The sequence below is a fragment of the Xylaria bambusicola genome (genome assembly GCF_022495145.1).
Source record: "Xylaria bambusicola strain CBS 139988 unplaced genomic scaffold F5B22scaffold_2, whole genome shotgun sequence".
NCBI lineage: Eukaryota > Fungi > Ascomycota > Sordariomycetes > Xylariales > Xylariaceae > Xylaria > Xylaria bambusicola.
Genome location: NW_025953555.1, coordinates 1,430,728 through 1,457,171, shown reverse-complemented (window position 1 = coordinate 1,457,171; position 26,444 = coordinate 1,430,728). Strand labels below are relative to the sequence as shown.

Below are 26,444 nucleotides of genomic sequence, written 5' to 3'. Positions count from 1 at the left end.
AGCACGCATGAGCTAAGCACAACTTTAAGGTCTAAACTTTCAGCTGCCCCGTAGAGTTCGGACCCATCCTTTTCCTCACCTCAAATTTGCCGGACTTGCAGGCAAAGTTGAGCTCAATGCTTCTTACCCGTCAACCAGCGTGCCATCCCAGAGAAAAAAGCAGAAAGCTCCCTTGTGGAAGAGTCGGGGTATCTCAAATGGAAGAAAATTCAGAAACAACACGCCAGAACAACGCCTAAACGTGAGATGTTGAGAAAAAGTAAGGGGGGGATGAAAGCAATAGAGGGGCGAAGTAGGCATACTGATTATGTCGAGGATTTAGGGCCAGTGTCAGAAACCTCACTTGAAAGGGTTTCTTGGTTGCGGCCGCAATGAAGATTTTGGGGGTGATGTTCTCGGTGGGTTGGAAGATGACGGGGCTGAGATCTGTGCTTGGCGTGCCACCTTCTCCGCCCACCGAGGCAGACGCGGGTTCTTACTAATATCTAATGACTGTGATGGTGAATCTTTAGCTCTCCTACGTTCCATAACAGCCTGCAGGGCCTGTTGGTCCTCCTTTCGTTGCGTTTTTATCTTCCTTCGTTCGAATACGGCTTGTAGCGCCTCGTGGTCGTCGAGGCGATATGATTTAGAGTGATCAGTAGTGCCTGCACCATGGTTGGTGACTACGGAATATCGCTGCAGCGCATTTTGCAGATGCTAATGATCGAGATTAGTTTGAGGCGTTATGTTGATGCTCTTGAGCTGGGGTGTTTACTTCTGGGTCTCGGACTAGGTTTCTTTGGCTCCATGTATTTTTTCTTGTGTCCCATTCCGCGGGAACTTCTCCTCTCCATATTTCGCGCTGTCGATCAATATCATCTGGAGCCAGTTGACTCAGCTGTTGGGGCGAAAGCAGACCCATGCTGAGAGCTTGCACAAAACGTTCATCGAAAACTGCACGCTTAATGGCCCACTCCATAGCGAGTTTCTCAGTAGGGGGGAGACGCTGTAGTGTGTCCCATATTGCATTCGAGACATCAAAACTAACCCGACTTCGGGTTTGTTGATCCGGAAAATCTGCAGCCGTGAATGCCTGCGTTACCTCTGTCTGAACCGCGGACAAAGTAGTCCAATCCGAATCAACGGCGCTGGAGGTTGTATTGAGACTCCCAGCCGGCGACCTGGTATGCACTTCTTGCCCTTGGAGCTGCACCGGTGGCAGACTCGGTGGAGTTTGAGTTGCTAACAAGGAGGTCGACTTCGGATCTGAAACCATTGCCGAGGCTACCGGAATAGACGAGTTTGAAGCACCCTGCAAGGTGGCTTGTTGAGCTTGGAATACTCGGAGAGGGTCGTTAATATTCAGTTGCTGCGGGAGGTGATGGTTCTGTGGGATCTGGTTATCACATATATTGTTCCGTCCAGTCGTTGTATTTGAAAAACCATTTGGAGACCTAACATGAACTTCTGCTCCTTGAAGCTGCATCGGTGTTAAGCTTAACGGTGGTCGTGCGTTATAGGGTAAATGCGTGCTGGAGGACATCAAGATTGCGTGGCTTGGCTGGTGTGCAACAGGTAGAGGCTGGTAAGCTTGACCTATATCTAGCGGCTGGGTGGAAGAAGGCTGTGGAAAGTGCTGATGTCCCGTTGGAAGACCAACGGATAAGGGTTGGCCCGATGGCACGAAGTCGTGACCATAGCCTATTCCACCAAGTTCAGCTAGAGCGGCGGACACGTGTGCAGGAATAGGCTGTCCCATTCTGCGTGCTTCATTAGCTTGGATCATCACGTTAGAGAGGTTGATGTCCTCTGGTAGCAACTCAGCATCCTCAACCGCTTCTTCCTCAAAGACGTCCATCATTTGTATAGCTCTTATACCCTCTCTGGATTTTGTATCCTTTATTAGCGCATCGAGAACGGCGTCCTTGCCCAGGAGTGGGTCTAGTTCCTCTTGCTTGGACTCCTCCGGCATTTCCCAAACTTTAGCAAGCCGAGGTGCCTTTTTAACAAAGTTTTTCTTGTCAACAACCCGTGATGCCAGTTGCATCTTCCAGATGGCCTGATGCAACAACTTTTCCTCGCAGGTCCCCCCGCAAACGAAGCGGTACACATAAACGGGTTTAGTTTGACCAATTCGATAAGCACGACCAACAGCTTGTTGCTCATTTTGTGGGTTGAACTGAGCGTCAAAGATTATGACTCTGTTTGCACCAGTAATGTTCAGCCCAAGGGCACCGGCTTTCGTAGAAATCAAGAATATGTCAATGTTTCCCTTGTTGAAGCGTTTGACTAGATTTTGGCGTTCTGCCATCTGCGTCTTGCCGTCAAGGCGCATAAATGAGTGTCTTTTCATGCGTAATATTCCCTCAAGATAATTAAGGGCAACGACCGAATGACTAAATAACAGAACATGGTCCCCAACTTCCTTACACTGGCGAAGAATTTCGAGCAATAGCAGGACCTTCCAAGACAGCGAAATAGTGTCCTTTACTTCTCTCACTGCGGTGCGTAGAAGGGCCATTTCGTCACTAATGAGTTTTCGGGGTAATGTAGCTGTTTCGGTTTTGTCGGCCGATTTGCCGCCCGGGTCCTTCAGCTTTTCCATGAATATTAAAGGAGACGCACAGATCAGACCAAGGTCATGTATTGCGAATTGAGGCACCTGAGTTGAGTCGGATTGGCCACCTTTGTGAAATTGTATGAACATCTCATACGCCTGTCGCTGGATCAGTGTGAGAGGGACGGTGATGACGAACTCAGTTTTGTCCGGTATGCCCTGCTTTAATACGGCGATAGTCTTCCGATTTACCTTCGGAGCTACTTCTGACTTGAGAACACGCAACATTCTTAACGCCTTTCGTCTGTCATTCCATGTACTATCCGCCTGAAGGCCGTCCTTGATAGGATTTGCATATTCAGAACGAAATTCGCGTATATCACCAAGGTAGTTGGGCGCAACCCAATTAATCATGGCGTAGTATTCTTCAACATTGTTCGCTAATGGGGAACCCGTCAATGCCACTCGACTGAGCGTTCTAAACTTGGCAGCAGTTGAGTGAGTTTTGGATTTGGGGTTCTTCATCATATGTGCTTCGTCTGCAACTACGATGTTAGGCCGATCAAGAAGAACATCGCGCATATCTCCATCTTCAATAAACGCCTTGAAAAGACTATAGCCGATGATCAAGATACCACCCTCCGCACCCCACTTTTGAATGGTTTGGATTCGATCCTCGACGCTCATTACAGCATCGACTTTGAGGAGGTTACCAAGTATGTTAGGCTCTGGTAGCCAAGTCAATGACTCATCCATCCAGTTATTGACCAGCGTGGCCGGACAGAGTATCAATGTTCTCGACTGGTGCATTTCTTCTGGTATTTGAGAGACCACAGTAGGATCATCGGACACAGAAGCCTCGTTGATAGTTATCAGCAAGGTGATCACCTGCATGGTTTTCCCGAGACCCATTGTATGTGCTAAAAGGCAGCCCTGCCTCTCTTTCGCAACAACAAGCTGGTCCCACATAAAGCGCACTCCTTCTATTTGGTGCTGCTTAATACGAGGGGCGATGTCGTCATGAATATAAATGAAGCCTTGGTCGTCTCCTTTGCTCTCGTTGACGATAAGCCTCCCATGCTGACTGCCCAAAGCGCTACTACCGAATGCTGCAAGTGTCGCACGGAGATTCTTACGTCTACTTTCTTGCTCTTTGGCGAAAGCCTGGTCTCGGCCACGAGCCATAGCCGCTTCATGATTTCGCATTACTCGTCTGCGCTTCTTTTTTCGCTTCTTTTTCTGACCAGATTGCGGCCCATCTTGTTGCTCGACTTTATCAGAATCAGAGTTCGTAACATCTGAACGAGAGTCGGAGTCTGTTTCTTCCTCGCTGTCTTCCTTGGTCGACCTAGGTTTAGTTTTGTCCATATCGATATTCTTCCAATTGAAGCGATCGCTCAACCGCGCGAGGAACTTGATGAACGCGTCCCATTCTTCAGAGTATAACTTGTACAGATCTCTGATTCGTCGCTTCTCTTTCTCGTCAGCATCTCTATATCTTCTGAGCTTGCGAATTGCGCCTTCTCGATAAGCATCGAACAGACGGATCAAAGTATATGCTGCCAGGCTGTCTTTTTTGACATGGGTGTTGTAAGGGGCAATGGGCCACTCTCTATCCAGAGCCGGGACAACAAGATCCAGCCAAACCTCTTGTGAATCACATGAGCGAATGATAGAGAAAATAGCGTCAAGGTAGATTTGATCGACTGTCTCTAGAGCTGTCGCCACTATCTGCTCAGTAGATTCCAGGTCTGTGATAGTCATGATCAAAGGTGAGCTCGCAATAGTCTCCTGCGTTTTATCGGATGCCTTTGAACCCAACTTGCCGTTTTTAAGGCGAATAATGTGACCCTTCCGATTCGGGGGAGTTGTCAAATCAATGACCACATGTTGATTTGCTTTTGATGGCGTTTCAAGCGTCCTATGAGAAGCTGCTTCGGGTCTAACCCGGCTCGGCGTCTCTGGGATTCTCGGCGACATTGAGTCGTCTTGGCCAAGTTCACTCAGATAATCACCTTCGTTGCAAAGAGGCTCCTCATCGTCAACGATGAAGTTATTTAAGTCATCTTCGGATTCGCTCGTTAGAATCTCTTCATCCTCTGCCAGGTCAGGCTGTGGTTTAGGTGGACGTGCTTTTGGTTCACGATGCTGCTTGACCTTGGCTGGTTCAGATGGAGAGGTAAGGAGGCCAATCAGCCATAAGTGATACTCTCTATCGAAGACACTCACTTCAAAGTTGGACAGTACTAAGTGTTCGAGTTCTTTTATGTTGCGGTAGTCGTTCTTTTGCGTCGTCTCCTTCAACTTTGCAATGCGAGCATCAAGAACACGCAGCTTACGCCGAGCCCGGTCTATCGCTTCTTTCAAACCAGATATTCTCGCATTGTTCCAAAGATGATTTGCCTTGCTAACGTTTTTAGGAAGTTTTGAAATTTGCCACTTAGAGACCATTTCTTGCTGGACTCGTTCAATGGTTATCCTTATCTCTTCTGCAGTGAGGCCTGGAGGCAGAGACCGCTTGAGGTCCTCTTCTTTTCTCTCAGCCTCAATTTCTCTCCATGTCTCAGTATCATATTCCATGTCGTCGTCTGAATCGCCATATAAAGGGAGAACCTTGTCATGATCTGGGTTATCCCATCCTTGAACAATATCTGATTTTTTGTTGAACGTGGTTCGAAGGGGAGCAGTATTACGAAGCAGTCGACGTTTCATTAATCGGTGAGTCTGAATCATGCGTCCAGGGATCAGGCGAGCCGTAGAGACAAAGTTCAACTGCTTATCCTCACTTCCAAGCGACTTTAGATGACCAGGATTGGAGAAATCGATGATGTCGAATCTTGTAATAGATTTGTTACCAAGATAGGCACCAGCAGCTAGGTTATTGAGTAGCTCAACCGGCTCTTTTTCCGTAGGCGCCGATGACAGGGCCGGTGTAAGGAATACTGTATCGGCTTCGGTAGCAATTTTCCGATTCCTGTGGGGATCAATCGTACTGGTAACAAGAGTCGGAGTAATTTTTCGCCTCTTGGCAGGCTGTTCGTCGATAGCCGTTATACTTGAGCCATTTGCCAATGGTCTATGTTCGGGACGGGCCCCTGCAGAGCTGAACAACTGGATCTGCTCTTCTGATGCGCCCTTATTTGGTATCATAATAGGTGAACGAGCGTCAGTTACCGACTCTTCTACGTCTTCGAGCTCAGAAGCCTGTCGCTTTCGGTAGACACGATATCGACTACTCAGTAATCGAATTTCTTGAATGGCATTCTTAAAGGTGGACTTGTGCTTCAAGATCTTAATCCCAAGCTCTGCACAAAGCTCGGCTTGGTCATATGTAAGAAGGACTTCACCATCAACTTCTTGTTGCCGCAGAGCTTCTTCCAATTGATCCAAGGGCGGAAGTTTGAGTGGGGTTGACGATGGATGCCACGATCGGTTGGGCGTGCAGAGTTCCTGTACGACTCGATCGACATCCCACTCCCAGGGATCATCCATTGCGGAAAGAAGGGCCGTATCTCAACTGGCTAAAACCCACAAGAACATCTGGTTTAGGACTAGAAAACTACTCATATCGTCTAGTCAGCTTAGCATTGGCGGGGAGGTTTTTAAGTAAGAGAGGGGAGACGGCATCCTAGGAATGAAAGAACATTAAAGACCTAAATTTTTAAGAAGGAAGTTTCATGGTCTCTACCGAAAGTCCGCAAGACTCGTAAAGTATCTGTCTCATATGTGCTGATTGACATTGGCTTTGCAAGGCAGTCTCCAAAGAGATAATCAAGTGAGCATCTGCCAAGGGTCTGCGGCACAAGGCTATGTCGAATTTGTGGAAGATGAAATATACAACTATAGCCAAGATGTGTTCTGGATACCTATATCCTCCAAACGCAAACACGGGAAACAATACAAGGTATTGGAAACTTACACAAGAGATGTAAATACCTGAACGGGGCGTTGTACCTAGTGGGGTTGTTACTTTGGCGATGTTCGCTTGGCGGCTAGTTGAGTATGGAGAGCGTTCTTCAGAGACTATTTTGAACTTCCAGAGACAACCCGCACTGGCGATGGCAATACAGGCAGACACAGGCCGGTGGCGGACAAGAGTGTTCAAATCAAGAAATCGAAACCAGATCTCTCAGGACGCAGGAGCCTTGTGCTAGAGACGATTGCGGTGTGCTCAGGTTTTGGCTCGGATGAGACAAAATGGGACTTGTCGAGCGTATTAGGAGGCCTGCGCGTGGCGTAGCGGGGTCGGTCGAAGTTGATAAGGTTGCTGCAAGTACCAGGGCGTGACCTAACAGTAGCTGTCAATAATGATATATGACAAAGAGTGTACACACCATCGAGGGGCTTACTCCAGTATTCAGTATTCAGTAATCAAACCACGTAGATAGATAGAGGCGATCGAGCAGCGGTGGTGATGGGAGGGTAAAGTGGGCGTTTGAGCAGTGGGCGGCACATAAAGATGCCGTCCATGGGCTGCTACCCTCGTGTGGCAGTCGCGAAGTACCTACAGTACTTGACCACAACAGACTTCGAGGTTGAAGCGACGCAGCCTGAGATACCTGTCCGATGTAGGAAGTCAGGCAAACATAAAGATATCAATGCCTACCATAAATGCCACATGAGCTTTGAAAGGTTTACCTAGTCTAGAGTTGAGAAGTAAGTGTTTTCTGCCTTGTTGGTCGGCCATGACAAGGGCTAGAAGTGGTAAGGCATAATTGGAACAGAACCGTTCACGTCGATCTCAACAGGACTTCTAGAATATGCAGCTGTATAAGGGCTCTATCTTTGGAAGAGATATACTCAATGATGTACTGTCGATATTACTGTTGCAGCTTTGCAGCAGTGTAGCATTGAGATTTTCCAATAGATACGTGGTAGAAGGACGCGCGCGCAATTCCCAAGTAGGTAATGTGAACTCCTACAGCAGTCGCGACGCGAACGGTACAGAAGTCCACGTGATATCCGGTCTGCGGGGGCTACCTAGGTAAGTTTTAGAAGGAAAGTGGGGGGAGGGGTAAGTAAGCTACCGGTAGGTACCTAGTACCGTATCTGCTCAGAACGCACAGTCTCCTCCCAGCTCCTACCTACCTAAATGCTCGGTTACTTACCTCATATTTAATAGACCATAAGTTCGAGTAGCGCACTTCCAGTTGGTACCTAATGTAAGTAGGTATATCATCCATGGATGATATACATATGCGACTAGATATGTGAGGCACGAGGTAGTAACCCAAGCAGGCCGTTTCTCGTTGCTCTGTTCTTCGCGGCTTATCAGTTTGAACAGCATACTTGTAGATAAATCTTCCCCTAAATAGGTAGGTAAATAGGTAGGTAGTAGGTTCAACCACAGCAGCTGGCCTGGTTGAATACCTAGGCGAGTTGTCTCGGAGCCACCCGGACATCATTGGATATACCAGGGAATTGAATCAGATACCTTACTGTCTATGCCTCGCCATATTTCAGGGTGTGCCACAACTTAACGCAAAGATAGCAACTACTATCTACATTCAGACTATCATGTTAGCACACTAGACCGGATTGAATATGCGCTACTAAACTGGTAGCCAATATTACAGTACAGTCTAGCAGTATCATAGCATTAATAATCAGATTGGCCAAATTGCCAGAAGGTGACGTTCTAAAATCTTCTATAGCATCTTCCAATACTGAGAACCAAGCATTCCAAAAATTACTGGTTCTATCAGGCCGTAACTCTATAACTATACGTATAAGGAATATTTACTATCTCCAGCTTTGCTAATCTTTGGTAAGGCAATAAGGCATCAGTATAAGGCGTTTTATTGACTCACTTCTCTACCAGCCAGACCTTCTATAAGCCGCAAGCCCACCACAAAGCATCGGATTAAGGGTATTGTTTGGCCATGGCGGACTATCCACCCGAAATTACGGCCAGTGAAGAGGCCAGGCTGACAGAGGTGATCAAGGACTGGGCGCTTGCCCACGGCCTCACTGTCCGACCACCCCCTGCTCTCGTAGCCGCCGAAGCCGATCCTAGGGGAATTTTGGCCACCGCGGTACCAGTGACACTCTTCCCTAGCCCCTTTCCTAAGATCTGCTTTGAGCAGGGCATCGCTGTGCAAAAGGTGTACAATGAGCTTTATGCCTCTATCAGTCAGGACGAGGAATTCCTGGCTCGGATGGTGAAAGAGTACGTTCACCAGAACCATGAATGCTGAGGCGGCATAGTGGGAAGCGCTCATGGCAAATCAAGAATTCACTGGATCTTGGGGCTAATCCGTTGCAGAATAGGGGACAGCGATGAGTTCATTACGGACTTGTGGAAAGTCCACTTACGGGTAAAGGACGAGGGATATGTTCAAGTACGTGTGTTCACCCGTGTTATCGTCAACATCGTATTGACTGTATAACAGCACAAAAGCTTAGGCCTATTTAGGTCAGATTACATGGTGCACCAGGACGCAAGTGGCTCAGGACCACAGATCAAACAGGTCGAGTTCAACACCATCGCCTCGTCCTTTGGAGGTCTCTCATCTCAGACCTCCCAGCTTCACATGTCAGCACCCCATACCTCCTTGTCCTCAATTAAGTTGTACTAAAAGGTTCAGATACCTCTCATTAACAGAATATCCCTTAATCGAAAGGGCAATTCCAAGAGATACCTTAACCTTACCCCCTAACACTAGTGCAGCTGGACTGGCCTCCGGAATCAAGGAGGCATTTATATCCTATGGTGCCTCAACCACGGGTCACAGCAAATGTGTCATCTTCCTAATCCAAGAAGGAGAGCGTAACATCTTTGACCAGAAGCATCTCGAGTACTCACTTCAATCCTCAACTAACCCCATAATCCCCGTGTTCCGGTTACCATTCTCACAGATCGAAGAGCACACCTATATCGCAAACGGCGCAGGCCGGCAACTCCTGTACACACCACCGCACCTCCCAACGCGTACTTTCGAGGTAGCCGTGATATACATGCGCTCAGGGTACGGGCCGGGCGACTATCCCGACGCCCGCGCCTGGGAAGGACGGTACCATCTGGAGCGATCGGCGGCGATCAAATGCCCATCGATATTGACGCAGATCGCGGGGACGAAGAAAGTGCAACAAGTCCTCGCCTCACCCACGACGCCCTCAAACCCGTCCATAATAGGCCAGTATCTGTCCTCGAGTTCTTCATCCTCTGTATCCGCTCTGGCGAGCACGTTCACAAACATTTACCCACTCGACACAAGCGAGGCGGGTATGAAGGCACGCGCAATCGCCATGGACCCGGAGCTCTGCAAGGGCTACGTGCTGAAGCCGCAGCGTGAAGGGGGCGGCAACAATATCTACCGTGGCGCGATCCCGCCGTTCCTAGAAAGCGTGCCCGAGGCCCACTGGCCGTCGTACATCCTTATGGAGCTGATCACACCGCCACCCGTGCGCAACATGATTCTTCGGAACGGCGAGCTGGAGCAGGGCGGTGTGATATGCGAGCTCGGTATCTACGGGACGTGTTTATGGGATCAGAAGGCGAAGACTATCTCGCATAACGAGCAGGTAGGATACCTGTTGCGGACCAAGGGTGATCAGAGCGAAGAAGGCGGGGTGGCCGCAGGATTCGGGTGTATGGATAGCTGTACGCTGGTATGAGATTTGTGTCCGAGGTTTACGTAGTTGGGACCAAACTGTGTCCATCCCAGATACCAATAGTCGTTGCATAGTCATGGTAGCATTAGGCGTTGAATAAGTTATAGATCCATTGCCAATTGAGACATCCTGTATTGGTCTCGTGCTATCGAATCTGTGGGGTATATACACACCCGTTCAGTATTATACAGCAAAGCCCACTAGCCCCTATTTCTTCTCTAACAGAGCCATAGAAAGGAAGAGAAATCAGATGGCATATTTGCCTTCCGCCAAGATCATGGAACATAGAGTACAGAAGAAATTATGATCGAGTGGAGTGCGGTAAAAAGTCTATGTAGTGATCCATGTCCATCGTGATCCGTTCATTCTCTCCTCGCTTCGACCATCGGCATTAAAGTGGTAGCTGCCTTACAAGCCGCTAGTATCCTACAGAATCGGGGCCTTTACTCGGAGGGAGAACCACGGCGGAGAACCTCTAGGTTCTCTATTATCGATTTGTAAGCATTTCTGAAAGAACTGTATGCACACTCATCGACAAAACGATAGCACAAAGGGTCAGGAGCAGGTAGCTTACTCTGGTAGATGCTCAGGGATGATCTTGTCTTGCCCTCGGCGTCGGTGTACGTGTTCATGACGGCCTCACCTTCAACGAATACGGTTGAGCTAATGACCCAGTGTGTTAATCAACATTCTTCTTTGCAATCAAGTACAAGTGGGCGTTGGCTGCCCCAGCAGAGATGACAAGACTAGAGAAGCGAGGCATGTCCGTTTCTAGTTTGCTTCTTGGCTCAAAGCGATGTCGGGCCCCTACGCATAGAGGAGAAAAGGAAGCAAAGAAGAAAAAGGAGGCCGTACCCTTTAGGCAAGCTAGTCAAATAGTCTCTGCGCGGCCCTTCCTCAGCAAAGGTCGCAACACGGAACCACGAAGTGTGTCTGTTCTCGCGGGGTCCATCGTTGCTCGCGACGGCGTACTCGATAATCTCCTTGCCCGTGCTCGTAGCCTTGATCTCGGGTGTTGCGGCTAGATTGCCGACGAGAGTAATCTTGGCGATATCACGGCGCGCCGAGGCGCTGAATGCGCGGGTCGTGAGACGAGGGGTCGCGTTGGTAGCGAGGCGACGAGCTAGAAAAGACATCTTGCTAGGAGATGGGGAGGTTTCCGTAAGTTGATACGAGTACAGAGGTAGATTTTTAGTCGCAGGGTCGTTACCAGCAACAGAATGCGATCAGAGGCTGGGGTAATTGGTCAATTTTGTTATTCGGTTCAGTAGCTGATGAAAATGGGCACGTACTTAGGTACTTGAACTACCGTACTATCTCCTCGAACGCATCGCCAAAGCCAGAAGAGATCGACACAGTTTCTCGCGCATCACCTTTTAATACTCGCGCGCCACGCTAAACCTACCATAGCAATTGCTGGGGCAGTACGTACTGATACCCCCACAACGGTCCTTAGCACACTTAATTTAGCCCTTTTCGAAGTATAACCCTTATATCTCTTAATAGGACCCATAATAACTATTAAAAAAATAACATCTATTAAAAGTTATAGTAATATATATTAGAAATAGCGGTTAATAATAATATATAACCTATTATTTTTAAATTTAAGTTATTTAATTGGTTAAATATTTATAGGCCCTATTTAATTTAAATAATTATTGCTATTTAACTTTTAATTAATTACCTTTAACTTTTACCTATTATCTTTAACTTTTATTTATTACCTTTATTATATTTTAAACTATTAATAATATTATATACTTTATAATATTTATTAAAAGTATATAATTTTTAACTTTATTTATTAATTCTATATTAATTATACTTTTTTTTAAATTAAACTATTAAATTATTAATTTTTAATATTATACCTTTAATACTACCTTTTAATAGTTAATTTCTTACCTTTACTATAAGCTTTAAAGCTTAATAAATATATATACTTTATAAAAGCTTTATAATTATAAAATATAATACTTTTAATAAAATTAATAACTAATATATATAATATATAATAAAATATATTATTATTATTATTAATTATAAATCTATTATTATATAAAGGAAAACTTTAAATATTAAAGTTAATTATTAATTTAAAAGTATAATAAAGCTTTATAAATATTAAAATAATTAAACCTTTATTATTAATTATCCTTATTATAATTACCTTTTATTTTTATTTATAATTCTTTATTATTAAAAATAAATAATAAAAAAGATTTATAAAATTATTAAAATTAGTTTTAATAATTTTATCCCCCTTTAAAAAATATATAAATTAATAATAGCTTTAAATCTTTTTAATATAATTATTAAATAGGATTTAAAAAATATTATTAATAAACTTTAATATAAAAAACGAAGTATTTATATAAATAGCATTATAATCCTTTATACCCTATAAAAAATAAAAGTATAATATTAATTAAAAATTTAAAATAATTATATATATAATTTTATTTAATTATTAAAGTAATGTTTTTTAATTTAAAAAGCATTCTTAAAGGTTATTTTATTAAATATTATATATAAGGTTAATACCTTTAATAAGCTATTTTTTAAAGTTATTAATATAATTATATTAAATATAACCTTTAATATAACCTTTATAATATTAAATAATAACTTTAAACCTTTATATATTTAAGCATTTAATAAAGTTAAAAAGTTATACCTTAAACTTAATATTTTAATACCTTTAATTATTATTATAAATAAAGCTAAAGGTATTTATAATATAATTAAAGCAATTTAATTAAAAGTATAACTATAGCTTAATATTTAATATATTATAATTAATATTAAAATTAATATTAAATAACGTTAAAAAGGAACTATACCTTAAAGCTTTAAACCTTTAAATATTAAATAACTTATAAAGCTAACTTAATAATAAAAGTTTAACTATATAAGTAATAAAAAGTTTAAAGCTTTATTACCTTTACTACTATTAATAATAAATAAAGTTATTATAAAACATTAATGCTATTAATACTATAAAGCTTTTAACCTTTTTAATTATATAGCTTATTATAAAATTAAAAATAAAGCTCTTTATTATTAAGATAACCTTTATAATAAGTTTTTTAATTAATTAAAAATTATTATTTATTTTTTTATTTATTAATAAATATATTAATAATAAGTTTATTATTATATAATTAAATATAAAAACTATAATATATTAATAACTTTAAAAGTTAAAAGTTTATATATTAAATTAAAAACCTACCTTTATAATCCTTAAATTAATAGCCTTTAATTATATAAAGTAATATTATTTTTAATTATAATAAAAAAGGTTAAATATAAATAATTATAAAAATATTAAATATATTATAAATTAATTATAAATAAAGTATTAATATTTAATAATTAAGCTTTAAAGATAAAAGTTTTATAATATACTTTTAAAAAAACTTATAAATAATATTAAATAGCTTTTAAAGCTTATTAAATTAATAAATTACTATTTAAATATATTAATAACTTTATAAAGTAATGGAATATTCTTTATTATTATAACTTCTTTTAATAATTATTATCTTTTAATTAAAGTAATAATTTTTATAAAGTTTAATTAAAGCTTAAATAAAGCTTTAAAATAAAGAACTTTAAATTTTATTAATAATTATTAATTAATTTTATATAACTTAACCCTTTATTATTAATTAATAACTTTTAAAATAAATAATAGCTTTAAAAACTATATAAATTACTTTAAAATAATTTAATTTTAATTATTTTATACTTTATATATACTTTTAATATTTTTAACTTATTTTAAATGCTTATTATAAATAGCTGGATTCCTTTTTAATAGGAAATAATAGTTAAAAAAGGTAATATAAATTTAAATAAATAAATAAAGCTAATAGTATTACTTTTATTATTAATATTATAAAATTTAACTATTAAATAATAATATTATAACCTTTAAAGCTTTTAAAAAAAAAGAACTTAAAATTATAAATATAATTTTCTTTAATATTAAAAAATAAAATATTATTATTAAAAAGTATTATAATAGTTTTATAATAACTAGTTTAAAGTTTTTAAAAATAATAAAAATTATATATATTTAATAAGCATTATCTTTAACTTTAAAGGTTAATTAAATAAGTAGTAAAAGGGGTAATTTTATATTAAAATTAATAAATAAATTACTTTTTTAAAAAAGGTTAAAAAATAAATTATAAAGTACTTTTAAAAGGGAACATTTTTATTAATAAATATAATAATAATTTATTTATTATAAAAGTTTTAAATTTAAAAAATTAATTAACTTAACTATTTTTTAAAAGGTATACTTTTTAAATAATACTATAAAAAATAACTATTTTTATAATTACTATTAAGGGTATATTTATAATTAACCTAATTTATATGGGAAAATAGGGGGGTTGCAGATAGAGACCCAACAATTGCTATAGTAGGTTTAGCGTGGCGTACGAGTAATAAAAGGTGATGCGCGAGAAACTGTGTCGAGAAGAGATGGGCAGGACGCGACAGTGGAGTAAATTACTCAGCTTGGTAACCAATTAGATTAGGCGCAGGCGTGTTGTATCAGAATGTGTGTGAAAAATTCTATGTAACCTCGCACTACCGGACTGGGTTAGTTCGGAGTCTATTAGCGCCTCAGAATGAATAATCAGCATAAAATTAACTAGGTACGTTAAATATTCATTGAGGTGGGTATATGCACCAACGTTGTCAATCAGATTGAGTACTTTGACCTCCAGCTTCGTGCGCTCATTCGTGATACCACAAATGGAATCGGGCCCTCAACAATCCAATAGTAACATCTAGAAGCAGAGATCACCTCCCTTGAATGGTATAGAAGCTCTGTTGTTCTGTTCGAATGGGTGCTCCCTAGCGATTCGACACAAAGTTCAATTGTTTCCTCTGCTATGGCCAGAGAATATCTGGTCAGCGTGGGCCGTGTACATGTCAATACTCAGATCTCCTATTTCTCCCCTGCGTTTGGTTTCTATGATGTTCAACGATTTTTGTATTTTTTATCGATTGATTCATCTCTAGTAAGACAAAAACATTGGCTTATTTCCTGTTTGTTTGTTTGTTTTTTTCTTTTTCGAATCTGGCTTCTCAATTGCCCAAGGAGAATGGGAAGAAAGATGATCGTGTGCGTAAGGAAATCGCTCGCTCATGCACCATCCATACGAAGGTCCAGGTGCCTCTATCGTCTATGATAGTGTTCGTAGATGTTGTGGAATGATCATAGGTGCGATGGTGACCTTCCTGTGGATGACGTCGGCGGGCATCAACTTCTCCACTATACCATGTCCATGTCTGTCGCAATGGCCACCCAGCGGCTTGGCTAGGTGACATGCTTATCTCCAACCCCCGAGGGAATCGAAATTCCCATGCTCCAACCCTTTTCCATCCACCTCTTCACTTGTTGGGAGTGACACGTAGTCAAGAACCCCTCAGTCAGATCCCGTGTCGTTAAACTGTCTGAGTGTAGAAGATGGGGGTAAAGTTAAAGTAGACGAGGATGAAAGATCATCAAGTCGGGTCGTCACCCCTTGGAATGGGTGTCGGCAGCCGCTTCATCACGGCACCGCTTGCACATACACCATCCGCCGAGGCTGCCGCTAGCCCACTCCCTACGTTGTTGAACTGGGAGATTGATATCACAATAATGGTTTAAAATTTCTTCGCCCTTCCTGATGCCCCCCGGGAGATTGCCCAAGATGCGCGTATCTCTTGCTCTGAGAACCATCCGCCCGCTCCATTCCCATGTCACGTTCGGATCGCAGTCATGGTTGGCAAGACACCAAAAGGGATGTACTGCCGCCACATCTGGCCGGCCATCTCTCGGATTCTTCCGAGCCGATGCCGTACCTCGAAATTTGCTGTATAGGGTGTTGAAGACCCATACATCATGGCAGGCCAAAGTCTCGTAAATATTGATGTCCATCTTTTCGAGTATGTGCAACGGGGTTTCGATGTTATACTTGAAAGAGAATGGGAGAGTCCATTCGGGTGGTGGGCCAGCGTTGGGCGAGAGGTTAATTTCGTTGGCCTTCGTATCAACAAAATCCCCCCATATGTATTTGACTTGGCTGACGTCGAGCGGGTGGATGTCCTGGTGAGCCGCCATTGCAAGGACGCGCGCAAGGAGTAGAAGATAGAGAGTTTCGTCGGCTTCTTTCGCCTCGGGATCTTTGGCAATCGAGTCGACATCCTTGTCGCATACGGCCGGGTGATAGGATCTTTGCGCTTGCTCAAGGCAATACTGATTACAAAAGACAGTATCATAACAGTCCGGGCAATTGACAGCTTGAGAGTCCGTGCCTAAAGGTGGAAGCTCATCGCTACAGGCATCACAAACCGAGTCTTTCAAACGGTTGTTGGCAGTTATGAGGGAATACTCAGCCAACACATCCTCTCCCGGTGCAATGTCGTCCTTCGCAAAAACCCCAAGCTGGTTGCAGGTAGGTATGATCTCATAATCATCCGTGTCACTAGCACTTCCAAGGAGGATGGGTAATTGGGCGACCTTTACACAGCACTTGGGAGCCATCCCAGCCAACTCTGCATTCAGAAACGCTAAAGACTCGTCTGAGAACCGATCAGGTTCGAAGTCATTCCATGGATAGACTTCTCGACGCACCATCCCCCAGTCTGGAAGGTCGCTGGGGCCAGTAATCTGACTGCGCGTTCTCCGTTCGCCAACCGTTTGAATATATTGCATTGTGTTTCTTAGCTCTTGGTTGTCGGGAGACACGCTGAGACCACGTTCGCAGAAGCCGTATGCACTTTTCAGGCAGCCGCACAAGAGTAGGCTGAGTGCCAAAACCTGGTAGCAGCGGATAGACAACAGTGATGCGAGGGCAATAGGATCGGTCCCGGACGCAGAATTGGCGAGACGAAGCCTGTCTTCCGATAAGGCCCCATGGTCAAGCACATCGATGATTGTGTCGTTCGCATACTTGGCCAAGCATTGAGAGGCTCTCTGGTGAAACTCAAAGCCATCATTGCGAATCTCGTCAGTGAGCAGGAGGGCCCGGTAGGCGTCCCCAGAAGCCAGATCAGGATAGCCGAGGTCGGAATAAACTAGCGCACGCTTCAGGAAGAGGATTAAATCATATGGACTAGCGTGTAACTCTTGAGTTAACGACTGACGCTGTTGCAGGAGATACTCTATTCGAGTATCAATCTCCTCCTCCGACTCGTCCATGGTCGGTCACAGCGAGCGTCAAGAATCAGTTACCAACTAACCGAGCACCAAACTCACACACGCGCATGCGCGCAGCAGCGAAGTGGGAGCGATTCTCTAACCAGAGGGAGCCGCAAAGGCAGCCCTATCGGCATACACAGGCGTTGGATGAGCAATGTGCCTCTTCTCGACAACAGATCCTCACGCCCTGTAGGAAGGGGACGGGAAACTAAAGGGATAGATAAGATAAGGCAATGGCGGGATGGGGAAGAAAGCCACCGAGGCGCTAGTCAAACACAGATGTCAGTGTCGTTCACAGAAGATTCGGTTCATGATGCGCAACACAAGTGACTACACATGTGTGGCAGCTGGCACTCCGGGGCCAAAAAAGGGGAAGGCGATGATACGAGGGTGTCGGTACAGGATGTTGTAGTGGCAAGCAGTACTGTAAAGGTGGGTGGCAGTAGGTAGGTAGGATAATTGTAGGTGGTTGGTTTGCGTTGGCTGAGAGAATCCATCCCGGTGCCGGGTCGTGCCACTGAGGGGCAAGATAGAGCACGAATGGCAGAAAAGCCCTCGTGTATCTGGCAGCGGCGGAGGCTGAGACGAGGAGGGGGAGCGATGTAGGTGCTCTGCATAACTCCTACTGTAGCGTACACGTACGGTACAGTCCGTCAACCCAACATTCATAGCTGGTGGAGACAGTCCAAGTAATGTGGTGTACCTACATGTAGTTCATTGATAATGGTTGAGGGGCGAGGCCGGTAATAGGTAACAAGATATCGGTACTGTAAAGAATGGCCGAGGGCTTGGAGGGCTGAGAGTGCTACCTAGTTCCCATTGTTCCCTTGACTATGGGAGCAAAGACACAACGGAAATGTCGACGAGAGCCTCGTTTGGCAATGATGAACCCAGCCTACCCGCCTGTTTTAGTAAACGTGCTAAGCAGATCGATACCAGGCGTAGGCCCCCAGCCCGGTGGGTTATACACACACGATGGGGTCTCGGATTGCCATGGGCTGGACAGCTAATGCTGCTATTCCAAGTTTTTTTCCCTGACTTAATGTTAATGTCATCAACATGTCATTGGGGGTGGCTCGAGGGATTCCCGGCACCCAAGTAAGACCGAGTAGAACTAACCCTAGCGTACAAGGACAAAATGCAAATTGGGTGCGAATTGGGCCCCTGTCAAGCCTGTTTCCCCTCCCCCTCCTCTCTCTCTTTCGCCTCCCCGCATGCGTGCGTCTGTGTATCGTCGCAGTTCACGCGTGAGACAAGATTGGTATGGACCCTTGATTTTAGCCTGCAAGAGTCAGGACCCTAGCACGCCCTAACAGACCCTAGCAGACCCTAGGTGCAGTGCTGCGCTGATAGCGGCAATATGGGCTGATTCAGGGAAGAAGACGCACCAAGCGGCTCACCTAGTTGGTTGGCGGTGGCGTACAGGCCTTTCTGGGACCTGGTCGAGCTGGTGAAGCCATGTGCACTAGGCAGCGAGTTGATCTGCTTTCCCACTGCGCTATTGGCTCTCGCCGGCTAGCTCGCCACCGGCCGGAAACACTGGCTCACGCTGGGCTCTGGACGCTTTGCAGGATCCTTGGAGGGTGCCGAGGGTGCCTGGGGGTCTGCTGGGGGGGGGTGGTAGTGCGTGGTAGTGTATGGTCCCTTGATCTGCCGCCCTTGAGCCTCTCGCCTGTTCTGGCCTTGGGGAACCCGATTTCTGATCCGAAATGTGAACGGAAATGTGAAAAGTTCGATAGCAGACTAGCCCTGGGAGGACCTTAGTCGCATCAATCTAGAGGCGCCGGACTTCAGGTTATGTGGAGTTCTATGGGAACACAAGCGCCAATTTCGGAGTTGATCGGCCGGCCAGTCGCCTGTGGTGGTTTGACTGGTCACTGTCCCCTGCCGGTGTTAGGAAGCAAGTAATTGGCCAGGGCAGTCACGATGTCTACTTAAGTATGTGTAAGCAAGTAGACTGTCATATCCATCAACATGTCATATTACTACCTAGCATGCATACCTAGGTACATCCTATGTTACAATTCGTCACTCTTGGCAGTCAAGACGCATATGCCATCATCATAGAATTAGACACAAAAGATAATCGAAAGACAGCTATTATAACTACCTACCAAGGGATCTTTGCAGAGTCGGTAGTAATTAGTAATACCTACAATCAGTCAACGCCCATAACAAGTTTTCGCACCAAAACCTTGGAAAAGCGCTTGGATACCTAAGGCAAGGTACCTCAGGAGGTAGTCTTCAGAGTGAAACGACAATTGCAACGCTTGATTAGATTAAAGCATTTATCAGGTCGAGCTGTACATGATATCGTACATTGTTATACAATAACCCCAATTTCAACACCTCCTCGTTTACTGCTTTTTGCTAGCAGCACCCTCGTTCGCCATGCCTTCACATCCAGTAACCTGGCCTAGTTTCTGCTCAGCAACACCAAACCCTTGCGAAGGGTCTCTTCTCTCGCCAGCGGACTTCACTACAACCGCTGGCGTCAGTAATTACTCTTTCAGGTAAATTTCTTGGGAGTTCCGCATACTCCCGTGACACACTTGTGCCCCTAATACTTAGGCAATTATGACCTCCGGGAGTAAGTAGGAGTAAGTAGAAAATGACTCCGGGGGTTACATACTAGTGTCAACAGCGTGGGCTTTCGCTTGCTCCCCAGAGGCCTTCCATGCCTCTGAACCTGTGACATTCCCAATAGTTGCCTATTCAGCATGTTAGTTAATATTAAACCCCCCCTTATGAGCTACATAGCGTGGATAGTGACAATACCTCTGCTGCTCCTTTAACGTATTCAGCATGGCCGCCAATGAGGGAGGGCTGGTTGTTATCGTTGGAGGACATTTTTAACGATGTTGTGCGTAACAGATATACACCCAGCGAATTATTTTTGATTGGATAGTATTTAGTAGAGCTGAATGAATTAGAAGTGACAAACTCGTCTTCTCTCTCGCCAGAGCATTATATATCTGAACTCAGTCCGTTTACCAGAGCGCCTATGTACATGTATGTACCACCGCAATGATCTCATTAGTGACGTCAATGCTTGTGTGCACCTACCTTGGTGGAATGAAGTTTACTACATAATTCAGAACGGATGTATCGTACATCATAACTTCTGTTCAGATTCTGTTTGTTTCAAAAGCATAATTTGAAGGTGACGTGTTTACTTGTCTCTGGCAGACTCTGGGTAGTCGTGCTCAATCAGTTCTTATACTATTAATGCCTTCTCAGTATGCATAGCATTTATACCAAGGCGTGAGTGACCCTTCCAGTTAGCCACACAACAGCAGTCTTGGATTAATGGATAATACCACGGAGTAGGTACTTACTTACTAAAGCTCTACCTACCTAAGTGCCATATACCTACCAAGTAGGGAGCTTTCCAAATCGAAATTACCAAGTCAGGCGCGGGATTTCTCTACCTAAGAAGTGGTGCCGTGTAACATCACTGGAAACAGGCTCAAGCGTCCGCTAAAGACACCAGTAGTCTAGGTACTAGAGAGGTACTATCCTAGCACCTAAATTTATCTACCTAGGTAGGTACCTTGTACGCTACCTAGGTAGGCATCACATTAGCGGGACCAACCACCTACTAGTAATTGCGGGTGCTTTTCCGCAGTCTTTACAACATCGCATTAGCATTGACGAGTCGATCAACGGTTCGCAGAGATTCAATGTAGTCATTATGGCGCTAGAACCGATCATTGACGAAGATGGTTATGCCTCCGAAGAAGACTCCGACTTTGCGCCTGCTGGTGCGGCCGCAGAGTCTGCGTCTGGCTCGGAATCAGAATTGGAATCAGAATCCGAAGCAACAGCCGACCGACCGGTAGGCGCAATACCAAAAAGAAAGCAAGTCGATGCCGATACCGTTGAGGGTGATCTCGAAAATTCCGGCGATGAAACCATAATACGGAAAGGCCAGAAGCGACAGAAGAAAGTCAAGCAAGCTAGAGGGGGTACCGAAGAAGACGATGCAGGTGAAGGGGGCCTCATTAAAACAAGAAGGCAACGTGCCCTAGAGAAAGCGGACCGAAAATCACTTGCGGTGACGGGACCAGTTACTATAGATGTAGATGATCTTTGGGCGCAGATGACTGCCGTTCCGCTGATACCGCAGAGGAATGCAACGATATTGGACGACAACCAACAGCTTGGTCAGGGAGACGCGAGTGATGATGCAGCTACTGCTACGACCACCTTGAGGAATTCCAACGGTATCGACCCATTGGAAATGGTCAAGATTAGGCGCACATACAACTTTGCTGGAAAGGTTCACACAGAGGAGAAATTAGTTGCTCGTGACTCGGCTGAAGCCAAACTCTACCTAGCATCTCAAGACCCGAAGCTCGCCGGAGCCGAAGATGAAAACGAGCAACTGAAGCGGAACCCACGGAAAGCCTTCCGGTCAACCTTTGAGCCTGCTATCGAAGCATTCTCTCAGCGTGCTGACTTGAAACTGGGTATGAATATACGGCTAGAGCTCCGCGAACAACAGGCCAAAGCCAAGAAGCTCAATGTCGTTGAGAAGAGCCGCATGGACTGGGCTGGCTTTGTTGACAAAGAGGGCATCAAAGACGAACTAGAACTTGCAGGGAAGTCAAAGGAATCATACGTAAATCGGCAAGATTTCTTGCAACGCGTTGAGGCCAAAAAAGAGGAAGAGGCAAAACGAGCAAGAATAGCTGGCCGCGGATGAAAGGCTTGTAGGAGACTTGGCTGCTGCTTGACCACACCCCAGCTATCTTTGGGCTCTTGGCCAATCAGCACAATTTGAGGATATCCTCGGGGAGTGTTCATACACAGTCCCAAGGTATGTCTCTTGAGGTACTCTTCGAGCTCGGCATCAGCTAGCCACTATACATCAGGCAGTCGTTGGATGGGGCAATTTAGCACAAGTAGCCGTATTGCCATACATAGGTACTATCCTGCTGTGTGGGTAGCGTTTGCTGCTGAGCAAATTTCTAGCCGAGCATTTGCGGTTGAACGATTTTGTCAGCAACCACTCCCTACTTGTTTGATAAACGATGGCGATGGAGCCTTTGAGTTAGCCGCGTATGGCACGTTATGGTCTGCATTATAGGAAGTATTTTCACTATCAGGTCTTTCGAAAAAACTAATAGCAGGGTGAAAGCAAGGGCATCCGTTCTTTTACCACTTCGAAGAGTTGGAAACTGCGCAGAATCGCGTCTCTAGTAAGCGTCATATGCACGGTTTGCGTTCGTATAGATCTTCATCCGAAGACATGCCATTGCTTAGACCGAGGGGCCTTGAATTAGCCGCTTTCGTGCTATTTCAGCTTAGCTTTTGGCAGATGCTATTCTATTCCCTGGCAGCTTTCCCTAGATTGCCATCAGAAAGCAAGTCTTCAATTGACAATCCTACGACCTGATAGTAATTCACACAGACTAGTAAGCCTAGGCAATAGTCCAAATAAATTCAATCACGTCCAAATGCCGCCATCCGTCCCAAATTGAACGCAAAGCTTGAGTGAGCCTAGACAGGCTATAATACACTGTCGACCGAGGCAAAGTTGAAGTATCTATTTGACATTTATATTTCTAGCACCCCCTGATCAATTTATTAATTAGAAAATTGATTTATGTGACTAAATACCCTAACTCAAACCTAGAGGAGAATATTATCGCTAGATGGGAGGAATCTTGAAGTCATAGCACAAGCAAGAAACGGAGGCTGATTGATCTCGAGACCATCAAGGCTATGCGTAGTCACTAAAATCCGTTCTATGATAATTGCAGGAGACTTCCAGCAGGGAGACTACCTTTGTCTTATGCTATTATCTATTGACCAGTGTTAGGACAATCATCGTTATGTGAACCCAGCACTAGATAAAGCGTACCTTCAACTTCGAAACTTTCTCTTGGCTGTACGATGTACTAGGAAGAGGCCACGAAACACGTCGAATGAGCATTAACATCATATAGATATATTTTGTTAATTCAGACTTCTGGAACTATACTGGCTCCACGCCCTCCTAAATCATCGACTAACGGAGACTCGGCGAACAGAACAGCAACTTTATTCCCTAGAAAGTGCTCATTCCCTCCAGACGAGCATAACCAGGGCATGCTACAATGGAGACAGGAAGATATGTGACCTTTCTCATTATTCCCATTGTCGATAAGTCTCATTGGTAGAAGTTTTAGCATTTAACGACCTGTATCCAACGGAATGAGGGCTGGATTAAGGCCGGATGGTGGTTAGGATAGGCATTTGAATTACTAGGTACTATTATACCCATTTAAACACCTCGGTATATTAAGGAATCGATTATAATAGAATTATCGACCAATTGTCCGTTCAACCTTACTTCTATATTCAGACTGATTGGTGTATAGAGTTGAATGAGCACACCCAACACAGCAGAGATAAGTCGTCTTGATTAGACTAGTCCACTGTTTCAGCCTCGGACCCTGTGCATACAAAAGAGCCTCGTCGGCGCGTTAGAGGACCTACAGACAGAGATGCATATTGAGCGCAGCTTGGAGTAGGTACATAGAGCATCCATCTGGTGAATGACTTGGTTAGCGCTAGAACCTGAGCTGAGATCCCAGCTATGGCAGGTAAATAAGCATATATGATGCTAGGAACAGATATTTTTAAGCAGGGACTTAGAGAGTAGCCCGGGATATGTTCTAGTGACCCGGAGCGTTTTTCAGCTGTATACCGCGTATCCAAGAATGCGAGCATTCTGATCTGTTCAGTAGTGGAATAGTAATGCATTTCCTATGTCTGTATCAGCGTGGCATTGTCTCGTGAGTTGATCACTTACTACTCACCACTGTGGGACAGTAGTAGGATCTACAGAGTAAAAAGCGATTTGGAAAGAGTGGCTCTCCTGACTGATGCCGACTAGTTGTCGTGTCTATTTTGAACTAAATAGGGGGTTTTGAGTTTCCAGGGAGATTCCGAGCTCATCCTGACTACCAATTATCGAAATTACCGAACCCGCCTGTTTTCGTCTTCTTTTTGACCGGTTCGTCCCAGGTATCGAGATCTTCTTCTATGATCTCGTCGTCTACACGTTGGTGTAATTGCGCTGCCCTAAGGTACTTGCCTACACCTACACTACCACTATCTTGATCCACTGTACCATCTGCTCTTACGCGTTTCCCGGTCCATGTCATCTTATCATCGTCGGTGCCACCTGTTCTTGCAATTTCTGCTTTGGCCTCAGCAACTTTGTCGCGCTCAGCCTTTTGTTTTTGAAACTCGTCAAAGGGGTCTAAGTAGACCACGACCTCCTTCATGAATATTTTGTTCAATGGCCGGTCCGAGCCATCTGTTTCGACTGTTTCCATCTTGCTAAGAACATCCATACCGCCAACAACCTTGCCGAATATAGTATGTTTTCTATCGAGATGTTTGACCGGTCGGTATGTGATGAAAAACTGACTAGAGTTGGTGTTTTTGCCTTTGTTGGCCATGCTCAAAATACCACGGGCATCGTGAGTGTTGGGCCCGTCGAATTCATCCTGGAAGTTTTTGCCCCATATGCTGCTCCCGCCCCGTCCAGTCCCTGAAGGGTCACCACCTTGAATCATGAAATTCTTAATATTCCGGTGAAAGGCGACACCCTTGTAATAACCCTTCTGGGCGAGCCGAGTAAAGTTCCATACAGCTTTTGGTGCATACTCAGTAAATAGCTCGATGTTCAGGTCACCCAAGTTCGTCTCAATTCGTGCGTATCCGCGAATTTTCACACGCTTAGGCTTCAACATGTATTCTTCGTCCGTTAGTATGGCTCGTTCGCCACTCGTTTCGGGTGTTAGCCCTGTGCTCGTAAAGCTTGCCGCCGCTCGCCCAGTGGTATATACCGCAGCATTGTAAGCTGCTTTTCTATCTTGTATCATGCTTGGCTTCGGAGCACTACTTGTACCAGTCTTTACTATGGCGGTTGAGGAACGATTGATATCATGGCCTGCCTCACGGTCTCGTCTTGCTTTTTCGACTGCTTCTTTTGCTCTCAACACTTTGTCGCCAACACTGCCTAGAGCGCCAATGTTGACATTTCCCTCTTTCCGCTCTTCTTCTTGCTGACTGGTTAACAACGCGTCCTCGCCGTCCTTGATGTATTTGAACTGGCTCAAATCTCTACTGGCGGCATTCTGGGGATCTTGAAGTGTGATTATATCTGAGCGACCAAACTCGGTATCGTCCAGCAAATCTCTCCACATTTTGGCCTTGATGTTCATTCTTTCGACCGTGTCAAAAGCGAAGACGTTGGCGTAAGTTCCATGCCGGATAGCAACGATGTGTGTGTTGTCTGTGAAAACCTTGAAGGTGACAGGATCTATAAAATCTCCTTTACCATCACTTCCTTTACCATCTGCAGCTTTGCTATCAACATCGGCGTTGCGCGAGAAGTTTAGCTTGAGGAGGTCGCGAACAGCGAGAGGTTTTCCGTCGACAGGATTTGTCTTGCGCTTTTCCAACCATTTTGAAATGACCTCGGTGTCGAAAATGGTACCGTCGGGTGTACAAACGGGGTTCTTGAAAGGCTGGAGACTTGCCGCGCAGAAGTTAAAAGGTAGTCGTCGAAAAGGAGCGCCGGCTGCTTTGGATCGAGAACCAGTGTTCGCCGAGAAGGCGTCTGAGGAAGCCCACTCGGAATGTGTGATGTAGAGCTTGTCTGTGCCTTTACCCATCCTGAGCAGATCGGCTCGAAATAGATGAGAGACAGTTGGGCCGTCAAGCGCACAAGAATGTGTTATATGTATATGGTCGCAACGAAGACACCGACTTGAAGCGCATCGATGTGCTACTGACGTATGGATAGACAGTTCTTGAACTAGGTTACCTACTCTAGGTAGGTACCTACCTACTTCGAGGTATTGTTCGGGGCGCAACCGAACAAGGGCATATAAGAATAGCGGGCTTGGCTTGGGCCCTAGGCCACCCAACCTTACCAGATTACCACCTACAGTACACCTTCATTTCTAGCTGGCTACAACACTCATTAGTAGTCGAGCATTCAACAAACCACTTACCTACCTATTTGGCTATGGTCACATTACTCTCGTTCACTAGGTACCTACATATGTACCTAGA

General features: G+C 44.4%; 6 protein-coding genes across 6 annotated transcripts; 2 read left to right on the top strand and 4 right to left on the bottom strand.

Annotated features, from left to right (window-relative positions):
* Positions 1-712: 712 nt before the first annotated feature.
* On the bottom strand, positions 713-6,031 carry F5B22DRAFT_633009 (P-loop containing nucleoside triphosphate hydrolase protein; the record flags this gene model as incomplete). The annotated part of the gene is made up of 2 exons (XM_047976776.1): positions 713-1,130; positions 1,437-6,031. The coding sequence occupies 2 exons, from the start codon at positions 6,029-6,031 to the stop codon at positions 713-715; spliced, it is 5,013 nt and encodes a 1,670-aa protein (XP_047835906.1).
* Positions 6,032-8,183: 2,152 nt separating this feature from the next.
* Positions 8,184-10,446, top strand: F5B22DRAFT_164726 (uncharacterized protein). The gene is made up of 4 exons (XM_047969270.1): positions 8,184-8,708; positions 8,805-8,880; positions 8,932-9,074; positions 9,127-10,446. The coding sequence occupies exons 1-4, from the start codon at positions 8,422-8,424 to the stop codon at positions 10,154-10,156; spliced, it is 1,536 nt and encodes a 511-aa protein (XP_047835905.1). The 5' UTR covers positions 8,184-8,421; the 3' UTR covers positions 10,157-10,446.
* On the bottom strand, positions 10,257-11,504 carry F5B22DRAFT_586364 (nucleic acid-binding protein). The gene is made up of 3 exons (XM_047973547.1): positions 11,009-11,504; positions 10,728-10,816; positions 10,257-10,637 (listed from the first exon to the last, which is right to left on the bottom strand). Exons 1-3 carry the CDS (start codon positions 11,287-11,289, stop codon positions 10,597-10,599), a joined length of 411 nt encoding a protein of 136 aa, XP_047835904.1. The 5' UTR covers positions 11,290-11,504; the 3' UTR covers positions 10,257-10,596.
* A 4,194-nt stretch (positions 11,505-15,698) lies between these two features.
* Positions 15,699-20,213, bottom strand: F5B22DRAFT_633006 (Wd tetratricopeptide repeat domain-containing protein; the record flags this gene model as incomplete). The annotated part of the gene is made up of 5 exons (XM_047976775.1): positions 15,699-17,348; positions 18,263-18,266; positions 19,725-19,842; positions 19,996-20,074; positions 20,142-20,213. 5 exons carry the CDS (start codon positions 20,211-20,213, stop codon positions 15,699-15,701), a joined length of 1,923 nt encoding a protein of 640 aa, XP_047835903.1.
* Positions 20,214-20,906: 693 nt separating this feature from the next.
* On the top strand, positions 20,907-22,325 carry F5B22DRAFT_164682 (bucentaur or craniofacial development-domain-containing protein). The gene has a single exon (XM_047969269.1). It carries the CDS (start codon positions 21,058-21,060, stop codon positions 22,069-22,071), a length of 1,014 nt encoding a protein of 337 aa, XP_047835902.1. The 5' UTR covers positions 20,907-21,057; the 3' UTR covers positions 22,072-22,325.
* A 1,581-nt stretch (positions 22,326-23,906) lies between these two features.
* On the bottom strand, positions 23,907-26,189 carry F5B22DRAFT_164526 (uncharacterized protein). The gene is made up of 2 exons (XM_047969267.1): positions 24,166-26,189; positions 23,907-24,119 (listed from the first exon to the last, which is right to left on the bottom strand). Exon 1 carries the CDS (start codon positions 26,039-26,041, stop codon positions 24,317-24,319), a length of 1,725 nt encoding a protein of 574 aa, XP_047835901.1. The 5' UTR covers positions 26,042-26,189; the 3' UTR covers positions 23,907-24,119; positions 24,166-24,316.
* Between the last annotated feature and the right edge of the window lie 255 nt (positions 26,190-26,444).

Excerpts from the sequence above, each read along its gene's own strand:
- F5B22DRAFT_164726 (XM_047969270.1), top strand. The coding sequence starts at position 8,422 with ATGGCGGACTATCCACCCGAAATTACGGCCAGTGAAGAGGCCAGGCTG. Across the intron at positions 8,881-8,931 it reads AGGACGAGGGATATGTTCAA|CACAAAAGCTTAGGCCTATT; the intron begins GTACGTGTGTTC and ends ACTGTATAACAG. Across the intron at positions 9,075-9,126 it reads CAGACCTCCCAGCTTCACAT|ATACCTCTCATTAACAGAAT; the intron begins GTCAGCACCCCA and ends TAAAAGGTTCAG.
- F5B22DRAFT_586364 (XM_047973547.1), bottom strand. The coding sequence starts at position 11,289 with ATGTCTTTTCTAGCTCGTCGCCTCGCTACCAACGCGACCCCTCGTCTC. Across the intron at positions 10,817-11,008 it reads TTGACTAGCTTGCCTAAAGG|CTCAACCGTATTCGTTGAAG; the intron begins GTACGGCCTCCT and ends CTGGGTCATTAG. Across the intron at positions 10,638-10,727 it reads ATCCCTGAGCATCTACCAGA|AGAACCTAGAGGTTCTCCGC; the intron begins GTAAGCTACCTG and ends AATCGATAATAG.
- F5B22DRAFT_164682 (XM_047969269.1), top strand. The coding sequence starts at position 21,058 with ATGGCGCTAGAACCGATCATTGACGAAGATGGTTATGCCTCCGAAGAA.
- F5B22DRAFT_164526 (XM_047969267.1), bottom strand. The coding sequence starts at position 26,041 with ATGGGTAAAGGCACAGACAAGCTCTACATCACACATTCCGAGTGGGCT.